Here is a 20,566-nt window from a genome sequence, read left to right as displayed (position 1 = left end):
TCAAATCTACACTAGAGAATATGTGACAATTTAAAAAATAACTGCTATCATGTATCTTTATCCTTGAATCCTGAGGTCCCTTACTGCTGCTCTTCCGCAAACTGCTTCTGCATGTCTGGAGTGTACTGTGGGCCTGCAGGACGCATCCCCAAAAATGGTGCTTGTCCCAGGTAAGGCATTCCCGCTGTTGGCATTGGTCCCATTGGTATCCCTGCCTAGAAGAAAAGAAGAGAGGCTTTAAAAACACAATTTCTCCTTTTACTTATTACAAAGAAAAACTATAACTTACATATTATTGAACTATATAAATGCATTTTATTAAAATTTTTAAAAAATCTTTTTAATTAAGATTAAAAGGCTAAAAATGGTAAGCTCCCTTAATGTTTCTCCTCTTTTATCTTCTTCACTGTCTTAGAGGCAACCAGCGCTAAGTGTGTGTGTGTGTGTGTGTGTAAAATCTTTCAGGCTATGTGTATATGGAAACGCGCACGCGCACACACACGTTATATTCTGGTGAGCTCACTAATCCATACTCTTGGAGAAGAGGTATCATAACTTATAAATCTTTGTATTTTGGCACTAGATAAGACTGGCATATTGTAGTTATTCCACAAATGATATTAAACATGTTTTAACAATATGTATGAATAAAAAATATTTTGATGATTATCATTGGCCTGATATCCAAACTTTTACAGAAAACAAAATATACTTAATCAATAATAAATATCAATATAACAGTATAAAGTTTATTGATGTGTCCAGAAGAAATACAGTATTACATAATGGCTAGTCACAAAATCTAATATTAATAATAATGTTGATGACAATGATAATGATGATAATGGCTAATTCTTATAGGGTGAAAATTCTACTTTTCGACCTTCTCCCTGAAAGGTTCCCTTTTTCCCTAACTACAACCAGGCTGGAAGCCCTTCTCTTTGGAGACTGCAACTCCTCTTCCACATTTCTTGTAGATGGGGGGAATATCCCTCCTTGATTCTTCTAAACCTTTTCTCCTCTCGCTTCCTTCAAAAACCTGAATATGTTTCAATTTCTGGTCATCGGACTTTATCATTTACTTCCTGCCTTGTTTATGCCATCTACTCTCAACTCCCTCATTCTTCAACTGAAGCCTTCAGAACCTTGCTATCTTCTATTCTACTCCTAAATTGCCTTTGGTGACGTCAGTCATGTGGATGACACATCTAACACTGAGGCCTTTCAGGTCTTTGATCTCTACATCACACGATCTCATGTCCAACATACCATTCTGGCTTCCTATTCCACAGTCATATCTTTGATCATCCACTCCAATAACTGCGTCATCTCCAAAATCTTGATTTTAAGCATCCTGACATTTGACCACTACCTCCTACCCTTCCAGCTCATGTACTCCAGCAATACTCTCATCTCAGTAATACCTTCCATGTATTAATCTTACCACTTTTCCCACTGTCCACCATCCTCATCACATCCTCACTTCTCTTCTTGTTAAATTTAGCTTCCAGTGTTCAATATTAAATACCCTTGTAACCATTCTTAACTAACTTACCTCTCACTCTCTCGGTATGGTCTCACCCCTGGTTAGAGTCAACTAGTCACCTCTTATCCTTACACCCAAAGCACTGAACCTTGCTAATGAGAAAAACCTTGGGGATTCATTTAAAATTTTTGACTTCGAATCTCAAATGGATCCGCAACACAGCTCTCCTAATATGGAAGATTTCAATCCTTCGAAGTTTCCTTATTTTTTCCAGCTTTACTGAGGTATAACTGACATACAACATTGTGAAAGTTTAATGTGTGCAATATGTTGATTTGATACACATATATATTGCAAAATGATTACCACCATAGCATTAGCTAACACCTTCATCAGGTCACATAATTACCATTTTTCTGTGTATGTGGTGAGAGATTAAATTTCTTTTTAAATTTGACTTAGTTTACCCAAGCCACATAAAACAGAAAAGAAACCATCCAAATCATATAAGCTAAAAGATAAAGTGAAATAGTCTACAAAAATAATAAAAAATGAAAGAAGTAAAGGTATTGTTATGCACATTACCTTCCTATTTGCAAAATGCTTTCTTCAAGATTTAAATTTACTAAATAGCACTTTGTGTTTCTCCTTCTTCTGAAAAGTAAGGTTATACATTCATACAGTTTATACATTCTTTTGAAATATAGATAAACCAAAAGGTTAAGAGATACTAATCCTTCCTTATACACTGAGTAAATGACACATGAAAAGAAATAACTCAGAAATCTGATATACATCCAATAAACTACCAAAAAGACTAAAGACAAAGAAGTTTACTTCCAAATTGAAGGACAATTAAGGCTACTGAAGACTTAATTGGAAAAGTACAACAGTAAGACTAAAAGAGTAAAAATGTAAATTTCAATTAAAATCCCAACAGATTTTATGTGAAATTTGACAAGCTGATATTAAAATTTATACTGAAGGTGAAAGGACCATAAATAACTCTAATTCTTTAAGAGAAGAACAAGGAGGATCCATACTCCCAAATATCAAAGGCTGATTTTAGGCTAGAATAATTAAAACAGTAAGATATTTATTGATGTAGGGATACACAGATATAGCAATGGGACAAAGAGAAGAGCTCAGAAATAAAGCCAAAAATTATAAAGAAATCTGATATTATAGGAGTAATCTTAGAAATCAATGGGTAAAGAATGGGCTATTGATAAAGTATTTGGAAACAACTGTCTACTCAAATGGAAAATGATAAAATTAGATCCTTCATCCTCACAATGATAAGAAAGAAAAACTCCAGGTAAAGACCAATATAAGAAAATTTTAAAATAAGGAAATACTGGAGAATATCATGAACTCAGGGTAGGACTGTGTCTTAGATGACATAAAAAACTCAAACTATAAATAATTTATTCATCTGACCTAATTTCTACAGAACGTGACACCATAAAGAAAATTAAAAGACTAGCCAAAGTCTAGGAGATGTTGGCAACACAAGTAACCACAAACACTAGAATCCAGAATATATAATGAACTCGTAGAAATCAATAAAACCAAAACAGATAGCAAAAAAATGGAAACAACTTAAATGTCCATCAATAGAAGAATATAAATTCATGCAATAGAATACAATACAGCAGCTATATGAACTTAGCATCGCTCTATAAAAGGGATAAATCTTGTGGCAAAACGATGTTAAATGAAAAAAAGCAAATGCAGAAGGGTATACACTTCTGTAAAACTAGAAAATTGAAACCCAGAAAATTATATAATGTTCATAAATATATAAACATACATAATAAAAGTACAGAAATACATATGGGAATAAACAATGAATACATGATAATGATAACTATATCTGGGGAAGTAGAGGGAGGGAATTATAAATGTATTGCTCAATTCTTTTTAAAAATGTGAAGCAAATATGGCGTGCTGAAATTTGATAAAAGGATGACATGACTGTCCATGTAGAAAATTCTAAGGAACTTATAAAAAAAATTCCTAGAACTAGTGATTTCAGCAAGATTGGAGGTTACGAGACAAACATACAAAAGTTAATTGTATTTCTATATATCAGCAATAAATGCAAAACATTGAAATTAAAAATACAATGTCATATACAATTACTTAAAAGAATGAAGTACTTAGATGAAATCGAACAAAACGTTCATGGGACTTGCATGCTGAAAACTATACAACACTGATGAAAAACTCAAAGAAGACCTAAATGGAGGGACATACCATGTTTATATATTGAAAGACTCTATATATTAAAGCTATCCATTTTATCCAACATGATATAAGGTTTGATATAATTCCTATCAAAACTCCAGCAAGAGTTTTTATAGATCTGGGTAACATTATTCTAAAATTTATATGGAAAGGGAGAGGAATTAGAATAGTTAAAACAATTTTCAAAAGAAGAATAACATGGGAAGAATCTGTCTCATACAGTTACTGAGACCGATTCAGTAAACAAAAACTCTCATCCAAGGAAAGCCATGGACTTGATGACTTTGCTGATAAATTCTACCAAACATTCAAAGAATAGCAGTTCTTCCCAAACTTCCAAAAAATTGAAGAGGGGAACACTTCCTAACTTTCAATTAGGTCAGCAAAACCCTGATACCAAACCCAGACAAAGACACTATGAAAGGAAAACTAAAGACCAACATCCCTTATAAATACTGATGCAAAAATCCTCAATAGAATATGAGCAAACAGAATTCAGCAGCATATTGAAAGAATTATACAGTTGTGCACCACATAATGACATTTTGTTCAATGATGGACCCCCATATATAATGGTGGTCTTATAAGATTATAATGCAGCTGAAAAATTCCTATCACCTAGTGACATCGTAGCTGTGGTAACATCACAGCACAACATGTTACTCGCATATTTGTGGTGATGCTGGTATAAACAAATCTGAGCTGACAGTCACATAAAATTATAACACACATAATTATGTACAATACATAATACTTGCTAATGATAATAAACAACTATGTTACTGGTTTACGTATTTACTCTACTATACTTTTGTTATTTTAGAGTGTGCACTTACTACTTATAAAAAAAAAAAAAAAACCTCTGCTGTAAAACAGTATATTGTGTTATGCCAGCAGCAGCCTCATATATCTCATGTTAACCACATCTGTTGATTGTATCATTTTCTTGTGCTAGATTTAATCTCGTGTTGTTTTGTATAGTAACATACTTTACAGGTTTAGAGACTAGAAGCAACAGGCTATACCACAGAGGCTAGGTATGCAGTAGGCTATACCATGTAGGTTTGTGTAAGTACACTCTATGATGTTTACACAATAATAAAATCACCTAATGGCACATTTCTTAGAACGTATCTCCACTGTTAAGTGGTACATGACTGCACACCATGACCAACTGGGATTTATTCCCCAAGGATGGTTCAACATATGAAACTTGATCAGTATAGTAAGCCACATTAACAGAATGAAGGAAAAATAAATCATATGATCATCTCAACTGATGCAAAAAAAGCATTTGACAAAATTTAACACCCTTTCATGACAAAAACACTCAACAAACTAGGAACAGAAAAAAACCCACCTCAACACAATAAAGGTCATATCTGAAAAATCTATGGTGAACATCATACTCAACGGTGAAAGATTGAAAGCTTTTCCTCTAAGATCAGGAATAAGGCCCACTTTCTCCACTTCTATTCAACATAGCAGTGGAAGTTCTAGCCGGAACAATTAGGCAAGAAAAAGAAACAAATGGCATCCAGACTGGTTAAGGAAGGAGTAAGATTATCTGTTTTCAGATGATATGATCTCATATGCAGAAAATTATAAAGAATCCACAAAAAAGCTGTTAGAATAAATGAATTCAGCAGAGTAGTGGGATAGTCAGCAAACAAAAATCAATTGCACTTCTATACACAATGAACAATCTGAAAAGGAAATTACAAAAATAATTCCATTTCCAATACCATCCAAAAGAATAATATACTTAGAAATTAACTTCACCAAGGAGGTGAAAGACATACAATGAAAACTACAAAACATTACTTAAGGAAATTAAAGAAAATATAAAGAAATGGAAATATCTCATGTTTGTGGATAGGAAGACTTGCTATTGTTAAAATGTCAATATTACCCAAAGCAATCTACAGATTCAATACAGTTCCTATCAAAATCCCAATGCTTTTTTTGTAGAAACAGAAAAAACCATCCTAAAATTCACATGAACTTTCAAGGGACCCTAAATAGCCAAAACAATCTTGAAAAAGAGGCTCCCACTTTTTGATTTCAAAACCTACCATAGACTAAAAAATATCCACACAAACATCCTCACCTGATTTTTGACAAAAATACAAAAGCACTTCAATGGAAAAAAACTGCCTTTTCAAAAATGTCCAGCAACTAAATATCCACAGGCAAAAATATAAACATTAACTTTACTCAAAATTAATAAAGCAACACCTTATACAAAAATTAACTCAAAATGTATTATGAACATAAGCATAATATGTAAAACTAGAAAACTAGAAAGGTCTTTGGTATCTAAAGAGAGGCAAAAAGCTCTGACTTATACTAATGAATGTTCCATAAAAGAAAAAATTGATAAATTAGATTTCATCAAAATTAAAAACTTTTTCTCCATGAAGGACTCTGTTAAGAGGATGAAAAGATAAGTGCTATGGTCTGATTGTCCCGCCTCCCATTCATATATTGAAAATCTAACCCCAAAGGTGATTGTACTAGTAGGTAGAGCCTTCGTGAGATGCTTAGGTCATAACGGTGGAGGCCTCATGAAGGGGTTAATGCTCTCATAGAGAGATCTCACAGAACTCCCTCGTCCCTTCTTCCAAGTCAAGACACAACTAGAGGGCCCCTCACCTGACCTTGCAGGCACCCTGATCTTGGACGTCTAGCCTCCAGAAGTGTGAGAAATAAATTTCTGTTGTTTATAAGCTACCCAATCTCTGGTATTTTGTTATAGCAGCCTGAATGGACTAAGACAACAAACTACACTGGGAGAAGATATCTGAAAGCCACATACCTAACAAAGGACCAGTACACAGACTATATAAAGAACTCTCAAAAAAACTAACAGTTAAATACCAAAAATTCCAATTAGAAAATGGTGAAAAGACAAGAAGAGACATTTCTCTGAAGAAAATATAACAAAGGCAAATAAGGACATAAAAGACATTCAACGCCATTAGTGTTAAAAGAAAAACCAAACAGATGCCATGGTTTGAACAAACACTCATAGTCAACTAACCAAAATGTAACACTGTCCTGATTTCCCTGAAATACTGACTCTGTCCCGGAACAAAACTTAAGCTTTCTTTATGTCAGTGTGACCTTACAGTTTCCTAGCTAATCAGCTATAAACGAGAAGCTTATGCAATGAAAAGAAATGTAAGTTTCTATTAAGTAATTACAATAAAAAACAACTTATTCAGTTTTATAAACTGAGCTGTAACTGCTGAAAGCCAAACTTCTGACAACTTTTGGTTTGAGGCGTCCCTGTTTGGGAGTTTGTTTCTTACTCAATAAAATATTCATATCAAGTAAACCTCTCTTGAATTTTTTGATATTAGCCCTTAGGAAAATGTAAATTAAAAATCACAATGAGATACCCCAACACATCTATCAGAGTGGCTAAAATAAAAAATAACACCAAATGCTAGCAAGAATGCAGAGAAAGTGGATCACTCATATATTGCTGGTGGAAATGTAAAATGGTGCAACCACTTTAGAAAACATCTGAGTTTCTATAAAAACCAAACATCCAACTACCATGGCACCCATCAATTGCACTCCTGGGCATTTATCCCGGAGAAATGAAGCTTCATGTTCACACAAAAACCTCCATTTATCATAGCCCGAAACTAGAAACAGCCCAGATGTCCTTCGATAGGTGAACAAACTGTAGGACATCCATACCACAGAATACTACTCAGCAATAAAAAAGAATATTGATACATGTAACAACTTGGATGAATCTCAAAGGAATTATGCTGAGCAACAGAAGCCATCCCAAAAGGTTAATATTCAAATTTAGATAACATTCTTGAAATCACAAAATTAGAGAAATGGGGAACATATTAGTGATTGCCATGGGATGAGGAGGTGCTCAGTGGGGAGGACGGAAATGAGGACGGCTACAATATGGCAACACAAGGGGATCTTTGGGGTGATGGAATGTTCTATATCTCGACAGTATCAATGTCAATATCCTGATTATAATATTGTCCTATAGTTCTGCAAGATGCTACTATTAGGAGAACTAGGTAAAGGATCTCTGTATTATTTCTTACATACATGCGAATAAATACACATTTATACACAAATAAAAAGTTTAAAATGTTTTAATAATTAGCTCATATGTGTTCATCATATTGTCTATTCTTACTATAGGCTTAAAATATTTTGGTTAGGGCTATTCAGTTTGGGGGAAAAATAAGATCTGAATGAATTTTTCCTTTAAGAACAGTGAGCATGTTCCAAGCATTATAAAACCTGTAGTGAGATTATTTTGGAATCATTAATTCTAAGCTCCTAATACTCAGGGAAATTATTTGAAGGACAGTAAATCTGATGGTTTACTTTTTTATATTATTGTTCTTCATGTCAGACATATTTGTTTTTGGTTGTATCAAACCTTAAAAACATTTTTCAGATAACTATGTAAGTTATAAAACAATGTTTACTGTGAAATCAATGACTAAAAATTTTATCAGTTGTTATCAGTTGTTATTAAGATTCAGCAGTAAGCTCACTAAATCTTAATTAAAAACACATTGTATTCTATGGTAGATTGTTTCCAGTTATTTGTTGCCCTTACTCTTAAGAGTATTACACATCCTTGTGTGGTATGTACTCCTTCTGGTACATTCCCCTTCTAATGTTCATTTTGGCCACATTATTTTGGTGAGCAGAAGTGAGTTAAAAGGGCTATGTCTGAGAGAGAGCTTTAAAAGACATCACAGGGTTTGGCCATCCTTTTCTCTATGCCAAGAGTCTGGGATGTCCTAGGTAAGGGTCTCAGAATAAAGAGAACAAAGAGCTGAGCCAATCCACAAAGGACATGTATCACAAATAAGAAATAAAGCTTTGTTTTTGTAAGTCGCTGAAATTTTGGAATTGTTGTTTCTATAGCATAACCTACTGAAAGGTGAGTAACATGAATTTAAAACCTACAAAAGCTCAATTTATTCTTATTTCCCTCCTACTACAGATAAATAAAGACTTATTCTGGAATTTTTTCTAAATCTTTACATAAAATATATAAGTTTTATTTGCTTAAATAACTTCGACATGACAATAATTTCAACTTAAATTCTGATTATAAACTCTCAATATTATTTATAAATTATATACATATGCTACTGTACTAATATACTGTATACATAACAGAACACATAAATAAAAATTAATTAGATCAAAATGAAATATATGGCATTTAAAATATGTACTAACAGTACAAAACCCTTTTTGGTTCTGATTTATTAAAAAAAAGTAGTAATATAACACTTTGGATTCGGCCAAAGATCTGACTCCTGGATTCAACTGATTTGGTTACTTGGTTCAAATGGATATCATACATAGCTGTAAGAAGATACTTCACAAAGATATAGAGATGCAAGAGGAAAAAACCTACCTTAAGCATTACTTACTAAATTATGATACTACTCATGTATGATCGTGCCAGTTACGCAGGGACACATGTTCAGCACGCGATAGCAGGAACACTCTTTAATTCTCCTGCAACTCTCATTTAGGTCCCCTTTTATGTTTCATTTTAAGTGCTATTGATTTTTATTCTAATTCCTCCCTTTTTAAAAATTTAAAACTCATAGAAAATTTGGAAGAATAGTACAAATTAACATCTTACCCTCTTTACTGTTTCTACATATATATACATTTTTTTTTCCTTTTGCCAAATTGTTTTCAGGTAAATTGTAGCCTTTCCTTGTTTTCTTTTTTCTTTTTAACAGAAAGTAAATGGGGGGTTTATAAACTCCAATAAATAACAGTATCTAGCTAGAATTCTGTTTTGATTCACCATATGTTTTTTGGTGAATCTGTTTACAACAAATAAAGATTTTCTATTTACTTTAGCAATATAAAGATTTTTAGAATTTGTTAAAAACCTAATCAATTAAATGTTAAGTAGTACATAGCAAAAATCATGAAGGTGATACTCAAATGACTGGTTTGGGGAACAATGGTCATTAAGAACTCAGGTTCTGAAATATAAGAAAGCTTTGGTTTAAGTGTTTGAAACAAGTGGTATGGCATCAAACAAGACACGGATTCTCTCTGACTGTAGTTTCCTTATCTGTAAAATGGGAATAAAAATACTACTTATCTCACAGAGTTGTTATGAGGACTGAATGATGTAACAGATACAATGAATATAGAACATAAAAACAACTAGTGGTTATTATTACTCATTATTACTACTACTCGAAAAAGAATTTTTTGGTCAGAAATGAAGGTTGTGAGTCAATGAAAGCATGGAAACAGATGAATTTAAGAGACATAACATGAAATGAAGTCAAGACCATTATATTAATATTAATGTTAATATCATTATATTATATCATAATATAACATTATATTAATGTTAATATCAAGAATGGTCTTGATATTAACATTAATATAAGAAATAAAAACTTCTTACCACTTCCTGTTCACTGTACAATGCTAAGCGCTTTATATATTTTCTTCATTCAATACTTTCTACTATCACACTAGCAAGGTATTATTACACCCCTATTTTACAGGTTAAGTAGCAAAGTGGGATCTGAACTTGAGTCTGCCTGACACCAAAACCCATGTGTTTTTTTCTTTAATCCCCCACCCCCCCGCCCAATTCTGTGGCTGTTCCTCTTCGATCTCCTCTGTTGTCAACTCACTCCCTTTAAGTCAAATGTTGCAATCCTGACGACTCTCTCCTGGACCATTTTTGTCATCAATAGTATTCTTTCATGCTCTAATTCACCCCTATGGCGTTAATTACCTAGGTGTGGATGATGCTGAAATCTATCATTTTCAACCCAGAGTGAAAAATGACTAGAGTTTAGTTAATTGTCTCTGAACGGCCCCACTTGAATGTTTCATGGATTCTTCAAAGTAAACAACACGTACCAGCAAATCATCTACTCCAGTGTATATTAATAAATGACACCACTAGTTAGTTGCTCAAGTAGAAAATAAGGAATCAATTTGATACACCTTCTCCTTTATTTTAAATATCTATTTACTCAGGAAGTCCTACTGATTTTATTTCCTAAATCATTCTCAATACCATCTATGTCTCCATCCCTCTGCTATCACCCCAATTTAAGCCAACATCTCACCTGCTCTCAGTACATCAGCCTTTTAATGATCCTCCTTACATCTACTTTTGCTCTTCTCTCTGCCTCCATCACTAATTAGCAATCAGAATGATCTTTTTGAAATACAAATCTAATTGTGTTATTCCTCTGCTTAAATGGCTCCCTACTGCTCTTAAGAGAGAATTCAAAGTATAATATGGTTAAGTATACGCGTACTGAAGACTTAGGTTCAAATATTGGCTTACTGTGTTCTGTAAGCATCCTCACAAAGCTTCGGTTTCCTCATCAGAAAAATGGAGATGCCACCTCTTTAAGAAGTTGTTATGGGGATAGATGAGATACTTCAATGTAAAGAAGGCTCTGAGTCTTCCATACAATGACCCTGTTCCTTTCATAAGAATAGTGCTACTTTTTCTAACAATGCTACTTCATGAAATCCAGTCCCTGAGTTTTCTAAGACATTAAAAAATTTTTCTAAGCCAGGAATCATATCAAAAAGTCACCAACTTTTCCTTAAATGATTTATTTATTCTCTTATAAACATATCTTCATTGTATTTTAAAGGAGGCCACCTAAGACGTAGCCTACATTTATTTCTAAATATAACATTAAGGTCCTAGCATGTAGTTCTTAGTATGTCATTCTCATAACAACAAACAATAACTCTATAAACAGCTAAAGAGGCAAGTACCTGCATAGCAATAGGTCCTTGGGACATTTGAGAGCTGTAATTCATTCCTATCATGCCTTGCATATTAGGCTGCATGACAGACACCATAGGAAATCCTTGTTGCTGCATTGGCATCAGACCTGCTAAAAAACATAAAGGTATCATTAAAGTCAATGCGTTTTAAACCTATTTTCTTAAAACCATTAAGTACCTAAAAAACTTGTTACTTGGAAGGCGGCACAGTATAGTAGAAAAAACAAAGATTCTGAAGTGCGATAGGCTTAAGTATGAATTTCAACTCCATCATTTACTTTTTTGATTAACTTTAATCATATTTTGATTAAAAAATTAATGTTCTAGTGAAGCATACTATGTTATTGTGGGTTCGTGAACCTTCAAGTTTATTTATAGTTGAACTTCACAAGCATGGACATTCATATTTGTAGGTGACATTTATTAGTGGCAATCTATTCATTTATTTATTCAATCATTTATCAAGTATTTGAGGGCCTCCTCCATGTCAGGCACCATTCTAGGAACATAGCAGTGAGCAAAACCAGGTCTTTGCTCTCATGAAACTCACTGTAATTGAGGGAGATAGTACAAAATAAGTGCATGTCAGGTGGTATAAGAGCTAGGGTAATAAAGCAGGGCGAGGGCAAAAGGGAGTGTCAGGGAAAGGAGTGCTTGCTATTACATAGTCAGAAGGTTTCACCAATAGGGTGGCATTAAGCAAGTACTTGAAGAAAGTAAGAGAGGAAGCCATGTGAATACACGAGAAGAGTACTTCAGACGAAGGAACATGAAATGTCAAGGCCTTGAGTTATCATAGAAAATCAGAATGCACAGACTGAATATAACCATAGTGAGATGTTTTTCGTCTTATTCCTTTGGACCTAAAGTTTTATTTAATTTTTACTTAATTCTTATATAACTCAGGTATTTGGTACAACATTTAAAGGCATAAAAGTATACACAGTGAAAAATAAGTCTCGTTTCTCCTGTTCACCTACTCATGATCTTGTGGCCACTCTTACTGTCAGTTTCTTCTCTATGCTTTCAGAAATAATTCATGCATAATTAAAAGCCTTCAAACGATCAGAAAGTCCCCTCTAACATACTTTGTAAAAAGAAAAAAATCTCAAAAACAATTCCAAACTCCAGAAGAAAAAACAGCAGGCAACTTTTGGAGATCTCTTTTTGTCTTCTTCTTTCATACAATTTTTAAAGTTTATAAAAATGTAAAATGAACCATGATAAGGAACACATAACTCTGTAATGCCTTCCTAAAGAACAAAAGACCTCAAACCATTTGATCTAAATCTGGGACACATCTAATTCCAGATAGCTTGAATAATGCATAAATGTGAGCACAATGAAAAGGATACAACTGACCCTTGGAAAAATTTATCTGAAACTCAACCTCCATCCCTGATTATAAATGGAGACAAAGTCAGTTTGAGACACTGACCATCTGCTACTGAGCAGCTATTTATCTTTCATCTCTCTTGGTGACCTAGGAGTCTGCTTCTCTGTTTCTCAAGTCCGCCAGAACTAATCAACACTGGCTTTGTGAGAAGCAGCTTGGTGTGTGGAGAGGAGGAGAGTACAGTGAAGTGGGAAAAGTGAGCAGAAAGAAGGGCAAACATATTTTTCCGTCAACATTGTGTCCCAGTGGTACAGCACCGTGAGTCAAGATTATATCCCTTTACTACTTGCTTCCTTAAAGTCAAAGTGATAATTGATATTGGTGGTCCCCTGTCTGAAACCATGAGAGAAGAGGAATTACTAGGAATAAAACTGAGACTTAAAATAGTTAAGTCAGAATATGCAATCTCTTATATAGCTGACTATAATAAGATCACATTCATATAGGAAAACCACGGTAGTATTAAATAACTAAAAAGGTTCATTTATTTATTCAACGAACATCTACAGAGACCTTATCATTTTCTTATTTTCTATCAACACGCTGATAAGCTCAAGGCAGACATAGCCATTGCCCTATGGAGCTAACAATCTAGGAGAAGACCAGATAGAAGGAAAAAGATGTCATTCAGAGAATAACAGCTCAATTCATATTTGTCACCTGTTCATTAATACTCTTGCCCTGAAAGTCTCCTTCATTTCTGAGGTTAAATAACAATCTGTCAATGTAATGTTTAAATAAGTTTGGGAGAAATAATAAATGATTCTTATTATTCCTCAAATTACAAAATTTTGAGAAATTTTCTGAGTAGCCGTCATATAGGTTCAATACTATAGGAAAAGCTTACTCTGTTTGGTGGCAATAGAACTTTTTACCCACTTAATCCCCAAGTTTGAAAACATAATAGTGAAAAAAAAAAGTTCGAAACTTAACCTTTCACATACCTTGCGGGGGTCTTATTCCACCTGCAACTGGAAACATGAAGCTGAAAACAGAACAAAAATACGTTGAGATCTTTATATGTTCAAAAATTTCAAATAAAACACGTAATTTTTCACATAAATGACGGAACTGTAGGCAGACCCATGGCATTTACTCTGCAGCACAATACTGAACTAATAGTAACACAGACTGAACATCCATAGGCTGCACAACAGTCAGCATGTTCATGTAAGGGGGTAATTTTTTGAACTAGAAGACAGAAGGCCTTAAATTAGTCCTTGCTCTGTTACTGTGTGACGTCCCCTGGATTCCAATTTCCCCATTCATAAAATGAGAGTGCCATGTCAGATTCAATTCAGTGACCATTTATTGAGGGCCTACTACATGAATGGACTGAATTAGCTCAGTCTCATTGGAGACACAGATGCAGGCAAATAACTTTAACATAGGACAAAATGTGCTAAGTGTTGTGAGAGGTTCAAAATACTAACAAAGGAAAAAGACTAATTTCATCAGTTATATCTTGGGAAGTTTTGTGGAGGTATCTCTTCAGTTGAATCTTAAAGAGAGGCACATTACATAGCTTAAGCAAAAGCTCTGAGGCCAGAGCTATCGGTGTATTCAGAGATACGATCTAGGGTTGAAGATACAGGATTAGAAAAGTAAATATATTGTAGAGTGCCTTTAAAAGGTTTAATTTTATTATGATTATGTGAAATTGTCATTTTTTGAAATTGTGGTAAAATATACACAACGTTGTATAATCATCACCATAATCCATTTCCAGAATTTTTCCATCATCCCAAATAGAAGCTCTGTACCCATTAAATAATAATTTCCCATTACATCCTCTCTGCAACCCCTGGTAGCCACTATTTTACTTTTTGTCTCTATGAATTTGCCTATTCTAGCTGATTGTATTAAGTAGAATCATATGATACATGTCCTTTTTTATCTAGCTTATTTCACTTAGCAGTTTTCAAGGTTCATTCATGTTGTAGCATGTGTCAGAATTTCATTCCTTTTTATGGCTGAATAATACTTCATTGTATGTACATACCACATATTGTTTATCCATTCATCTGTTGATGGACACTTGGGTTGTTTCTACCTTTTGGCTGCTCTGAATACTACTATTGTGGACATTTGTATACAAGTATCTGTTTGAGTCCTTCTTTTGGGTATATATCTAGCAGTGGAATTGCTGGGTCATATGGTAATTTTACATTTACTTTTTGAGAAACTGCCAAATTGTTTTCCATAGTAGCTGCACCATTTTACATTAACACCAGCAATGCATGAAGATTCCAGTTTCTTCACATCCTTACCAATACTTGTTATTTTCCTTCTTTTTTATTTTTTGATGATAGTTACCCTAATGGGTGTGTAATGGTATCTCACTGTGATTTGGATCTGCAATTCTCTGATGTCAGAGGTTTTACGTAGGAGAGAGAAATAATCAGAAATGTGCTTTAGGTTTCTTTGGTAACAGGGTGTGGCAGAGAAGATCTAAAGTAAAAAGAACTAGCTAAGAAACTATCATAACCAGAGTAGTGGGAATGGAAAACAAGAAGTAAATGAAAGCTATATAAAAGAATCAACAGGACGTGGTAACTGCTAGCATGGAGAACAGTAGTGAACAAGTAGAAAGAGCTGAGGATGCTGCTGAGATTTTGAGCCTGAGCAACTGCAAGAATGCTGATATTATTTATTGAAAACAGGAACCTAATGTGAGTAGGTTTGGAGAGAAAAGTGGTAAGAGTGTGTCCATGAGGAGCAGACAATCAGAAAAAAAACTCGAGCTCAGGAGATGGGTCTATGTCAATCTAGCTAGGCTTTTACAAATAAAGATAAGAAATAAATTATGCTCCAGTTGTGGATGAAATAGCCAAGGGAGTGTGCATATATAGTAAGCAGGCAACAAAGGAGAACCTTGGAGATTTCTGACAGTGAAAACTGAGTAGGGAATGGTCATTGAGAACCAAGAGAATTGGTTATAAGTGAGAATTATAACAGAAAGGACTACATTTCAGGAAGAAAGTACCAGTTACTAGTGTCTAACAGCGTAAAAAAAGCTGATCAGAATTAGGATTAATAAATAAAGATCACTGCTGTTGAAAATGGTGATCTCTGAGTGAACAATTTCAAGAGGAAGAGAAAGGGACCCATAGGGAAAGATTGAAGATACAAAACATACTTAGTATTGATAAAACAAGGTTTTTTGAGGGAATGGGATAAACAGAGCAAGGCAGCAAAAGGGATTTGATTTGAAAAGAGGTGTTTCTTTCTCTGAGATGGGAGGGGAAGAAAATGGGACAAATCAAAGAAGAAAATAGTCTGAGTGAGAAACACTCTTAATCTGAGAGTCAAGGATCTAGGGGGTGTTTCTGGATAGCCTTTAGAGAATGTAGTGAAATCCAGAAATTGTATAGTGAATTTATGTGCCCTTGCATTTTTCTATTGTACAACACCCAGCTTCAGAGGAAAAGGGCTAGAAATCTAACTTTAGCATCTTTTTGCACTAACATATTTATTTTTTTTAACTGTAAGATGGTATACGAAGTACTAGTTGAGCATCTGATTATGTGTTATTACAGCCCTATAGAGGATCTACCTTGACGAATAGGCCTGTACCAAAGAGATGCCTGAATAGTGAAGTTTTTTCTGAACTGCATGAGATATATTAGCTAAGTAATATGTTAACTGAATAAAATGTTTAAACTGTAAGTTGAAATTTGGTAGTACTCAATTTTTTTAAAAAGTTACTCATATACTCATATAAGTTTACAGATTGATAAACTTAGAAGCAATGCATTTAAGTAATCAACTTGTCGAGACTTTTCAAAATCAGTCTTAAAAATTATGATTATCAATATGGTGTAGTGACTAAGTAAAAACTGAAAACTTGAGTTATATATTTTTTCCAGCTCTGCCATAAAGTGACTGTGAAGCTCTATGCAATCCCTTCACCACTCTATCCTGTTTCCTCAAATTTAGGCACAGAACCACGAGTTTCCCAAAGTCCCAACTAAAACACCAAACAGACAAGAAGAGATGTATAGATGTATAAAGGTTACTTTGAAAACACAAACAAAAACTAAATTAAGAACATTACTGACAAATATGTCTTACTCCAGTAATTATTTAGCAACCCAAACTACTTACTGACCTATGTACCATTCATATGACTCTCCGAAATGTTTGGATGACTAACATCGGTATCCTTACAGACTAGACAAGTAGCTAAGATATTGATAAGACAGCAAAATTTTGGCAAAAAACCAGGCAATTTGATTTCAAAGATAAAATCAATATTTTTACTGGTATGCTAATGTGAAAGCAGAACTGCGAGCTCGGCTTGTCACATGCTTACTTCATTCTTCCTTTTCAGTTACCTTTGCTGCTAATCTAGATCAGCCTTGACTTTTCAAGTCTGTATTCCTGAGACTTCCTAGTGGATCTCCCTACCTTCAGCAGCTCATACAGCACAGGTGATAACCATCTGATAACCATTCCTGAGATAAAACTATGCAATGATTCCACTGTAAACCGAATTTCCTTAGTTTACACTCAACGACCGCTCCAGTTTTAGCACAACTTTTTTTTTTCAGCTTTATCTTACAGTATTCTTCTCCCCCACTCGTCTACCATAGGGCCACATTAGGCCTACCTGCTGTTCCCTAACGTCCACTAGGCCTTCCCACCTTTCTGACCCTTTCCTCTTCCTCCAAATGAGGCCCAGCTGAAATGCTGCTGCTGCTTTGCCTTCAATGTAGCTTGAATCTCCAAATGTTCAGAAAATGTTTTTATGTACTAGAAACAGTGGAAGATGAAAAGATGAGGAAGCTCTTAAGGAGCTTATAAAAGAGCAAGAAAAAAATAGACAAGCTCATAAATGATAACATCCTAGAAGGCTACAGACTAGTCAAGATCTTTCAACTTTTCTTTCTGCAGTACTTGACTTAAAAAAAAATACTTCTCATCTCTTGGGTAAATTTTGCCATTTATACAACTCTACCATTTATTCTAAAGAAGCCCGTTCTAAAGTAGAATAACAATCAAAAGTAGGGTAATATTGATAAGGTTAGAAAACATCATTGCTTTTTGCTTAGTCTCTTAGAACATAGACAAATATCTAAGAAATATGGGAAATTATAGTTCATGAATTTTCTCTATTGAAAGCTGAGAGGTTACCTGGTTCTTTTCCTTTTTCCCTAAAATATACTTAGGCTACCATAATGTTAGCTTCCTCATAAAATAACCTCAGCCCTCACCACTGCTCTCTGAAAACCATAATATTTTTTATTTGGCATACAGATTTTCAGTCTCAGAAAGTTTCCAATATATGTTACACTTACCAGATGTTATTCAAGGTTAGGATCATTTTAACCATTTTTCTCTCCCATATATCCTACAGTTTTGTTTTTATTTACTTACTTTATTATTATTTATGCCTAAGCACCTGGTCTTCATAGGTGGTCGCCCATCCAAGTAAGTACTAACCAAGCCTGACCCTGCTTAGCTTCCAGAAGCAGACATCGGGCTTGTTCAGGGTGGCATGGCCATAAACCATGGACTGTGACTCCACTGGGGCACAAACCCAGAACCTTCTGCGTGTTAACCACGACACTGTGGAACCACATCCTACCCTACAGTTTTAGAAATGCAGATATAACCAAATTTTACAGAGGAAAAAAATTTAAATCAATTATTCTAATTTCTATTACAACTCAGACCATATTTAAAAAAAAAATCTTGTGTTCATGGGCTGATATTTAAAAAAATACTATAAATTAAGGGGAAAGATCCACTCAACTTTCTGCACCTGAGGTTCACCCCTCCCATAACATTGAAACAAATAAATAAAATCTGGACTTAGAATGCCAAATTCTTTTACGTTTACATTTTCCCAGAACTTGGTGCCATGATTAATCATATAGTTGATCATATTAATGCCACTCAGAAACGTTTTAGAAATTGTTATCCCATATAGAAAAGAAATTACACATTTGTCTTCAGCCAGAAACTGACTTATAGAGTATTCATGAAAAACTCTAATGAAACAGTGTAAATTAGAAAACAAAAGAAAAAGTTTTAAATCTAAGTGAAAAATATGCAGAGAAAATGAAAAATGGGGCTGCACACAAGTGGTTTATTGAACAGTGACTGCCTCTTTTTTCCCAGCATACATATAAGCACCTGCAAGAGGTGATAACTTTAAAGACTCTCCAGTTTTGTAGCGTTCATGACTCCTAATTAAAACATTGCACATCAAAAAAAAAAAAACTAACACTTTATTTTCCAAAGATAATTTAGGATGCTGAAGATAAAAACGCTAATTTTATCTCTAAATGTGTATACAGTATGTGTTGGCTAACAAAACAGAATCAGACTAGGTCATTCATTAAAGAAGTGGGGAATAAAATTGCCCTTAAATTATGAACTTGTCAAATTGTAAATGTTCACGCCCCCTATCGTTCTGGGTAGGACAACCACAGGTAATTACTAGCTGAAATATGACAGAGGATAGATTTGTTTAAGGGCTAAGTGAAAGTCTGGAAGCTTTGTTCTGATAACTGTGTAACTGCTGTTTAACAATGAATTGTTTTTCAATAAGGAAACAAGTCTTAAGAGTTACATCTACGAGAGCTCTACTTACTAATTCAAATATATTCAGATTTTCCTGCTGTTTCTCGTGCGTTAAGGAAATAAATAAAAAGGACAGGACACTGAAAGGGGAAAAGACAAACAGTACCCACACACGCATCTTGGAAACGGTTGTCCAGCTTTGTGACCAGATTTTTTAGAGCCTTCCCTACAGTGTCCCTGGTCAAGCCCTGGGAAAGGGAAGTCTCTGGTCGCTCCAGAGCCAGCCAGGGAGAGAAGCGAGGCGTCGGGGTTCTTCCTTTATCCAGCCCCGCCGGTGCCAGCCCTGCCGAGCGGACCCTCGCCTTCGCGTCCTCTCCTTCCAGCACTGGGGCGCGTGCTCGCTCTCCGCTCGGCCCCAGTGTCCCTGAGCCTGGAATACAGGAGTCAGGCGCCCGGGCTCTATCCGCCCCCTTCGGCCTACGTGCCTGGACGACCCTTCTCTTGTAGCCCAGTTCCAAAGCAAAAGTGGTCGGAACGGGTGAAAACCTCCGTAATCTCCAAACACCCTCCGCCGCTGCCGAATCCCTGCCCAGCTCCTCGCACCCACCTGCCTCCGCCGGCGGCCCCCGCACCAGTTCCCGCGGCCCCGCCGCCGCCGCCGCCGCCAGCTCCGGTTCCCGGTCGCAGCGCCATTTTGCTCCGGGCGTGATGCCGCAGCTGCTGCCACTGCCGCCGCCACCTTACAAGCAGCTGTCAGCTGAAGAAGCCGCTTCCGGGGCAAACGCCAGACCCCACCTCCGGGCCGACTGGGGAGCGGGGCGGGGCCGTGCGCCCACGTGACCCCGCATCCCGGGGCGGGGTGGGGGCGGGGCGTCCCGTCATTTTACCCTGCCGCCGCCGAGGTCCTGCGTGCAATTCTAGTTCTGGAGCAGGTTGATGCAGTCTGGTGCTCAGTTGCGGGGAAACTGATTAGTCGTCTGGCAAGGTCTTCGGGCCCAGCTGACGGCCTTGCTGCAAGGTGTTGTCGTCCCTCCACTTGAAAAACGATCATTTTCGTTAGCAGAAAGAGTAGATTGAGTTCTTTTATT

General features: G+C 35.5%; 1 protein-coding gene across 13 annotated transcripts in view; it reads right to left on the bottom strand.

Annotated features, from left to right (window-relative positions):
* Window positions 1–20,240, bottom strand: part of SYNRG (synergin gamma) — a 68,930-nt gene extending 48,690 nt beyond the window's left edge. For 7 of the 13 annotated variants that reach the window (XM_016131402.2, XM_036222221.1, XM_036222223.1 and 4 more), the window contains exons 1-4: window positions 20,086–20,239; window positions 13,892–13,932; window positions 11,540–11,661; window positions 85–215 (exon numbers count right to left, since the gene is read on the bottom strand). In XM_016131402.2, coding sequence (XP_015986888.2) covers window positions 85–215; window positions 11,540–11,661; window positions 13,892–13,932; window positions 20,086–20,171 — 380 coding nt within the window. In that variant the 5' untranslated portion in view covers window positions 20,172–20,239. Of the gene's footprint in view, window positions 1–84; window positions 216–11,539; window positions 11,662–13,891; window positions 14,918–20,085 lie in introns of those variants that run through there. The other 6 variants (XM_036222222.1, XM_016131406.2, XM_016131403.2 and 3 more) reach the window with 4 other exon arrangements.
* Window positions 20,241–20,566: the final 326 nt, after the last annotated feature.

The sequence above is a fragment of the Rousettus aegyptiacus genome, unplaced genomic scaffold (assembly GCF_014176215.1).
Source record: "Rousettus aegyptiacus isolate mRouAeg1 unplaced genomic scaffold, mRouAeg1.p scaffold_m13_p_6, whole genome shotgun sequence".
NCBI lineage: Eukaryota > Metazoa > Chordata > Mammalia > Chiroptera > Pteropodidae > Rousettus > Rousettus aegyptiacus.
The sequence above is the reverse complement of the archived record's forward strand: the minus strand, read 5'-3'. Positions and strand labels throughout refer to the sequence as shown.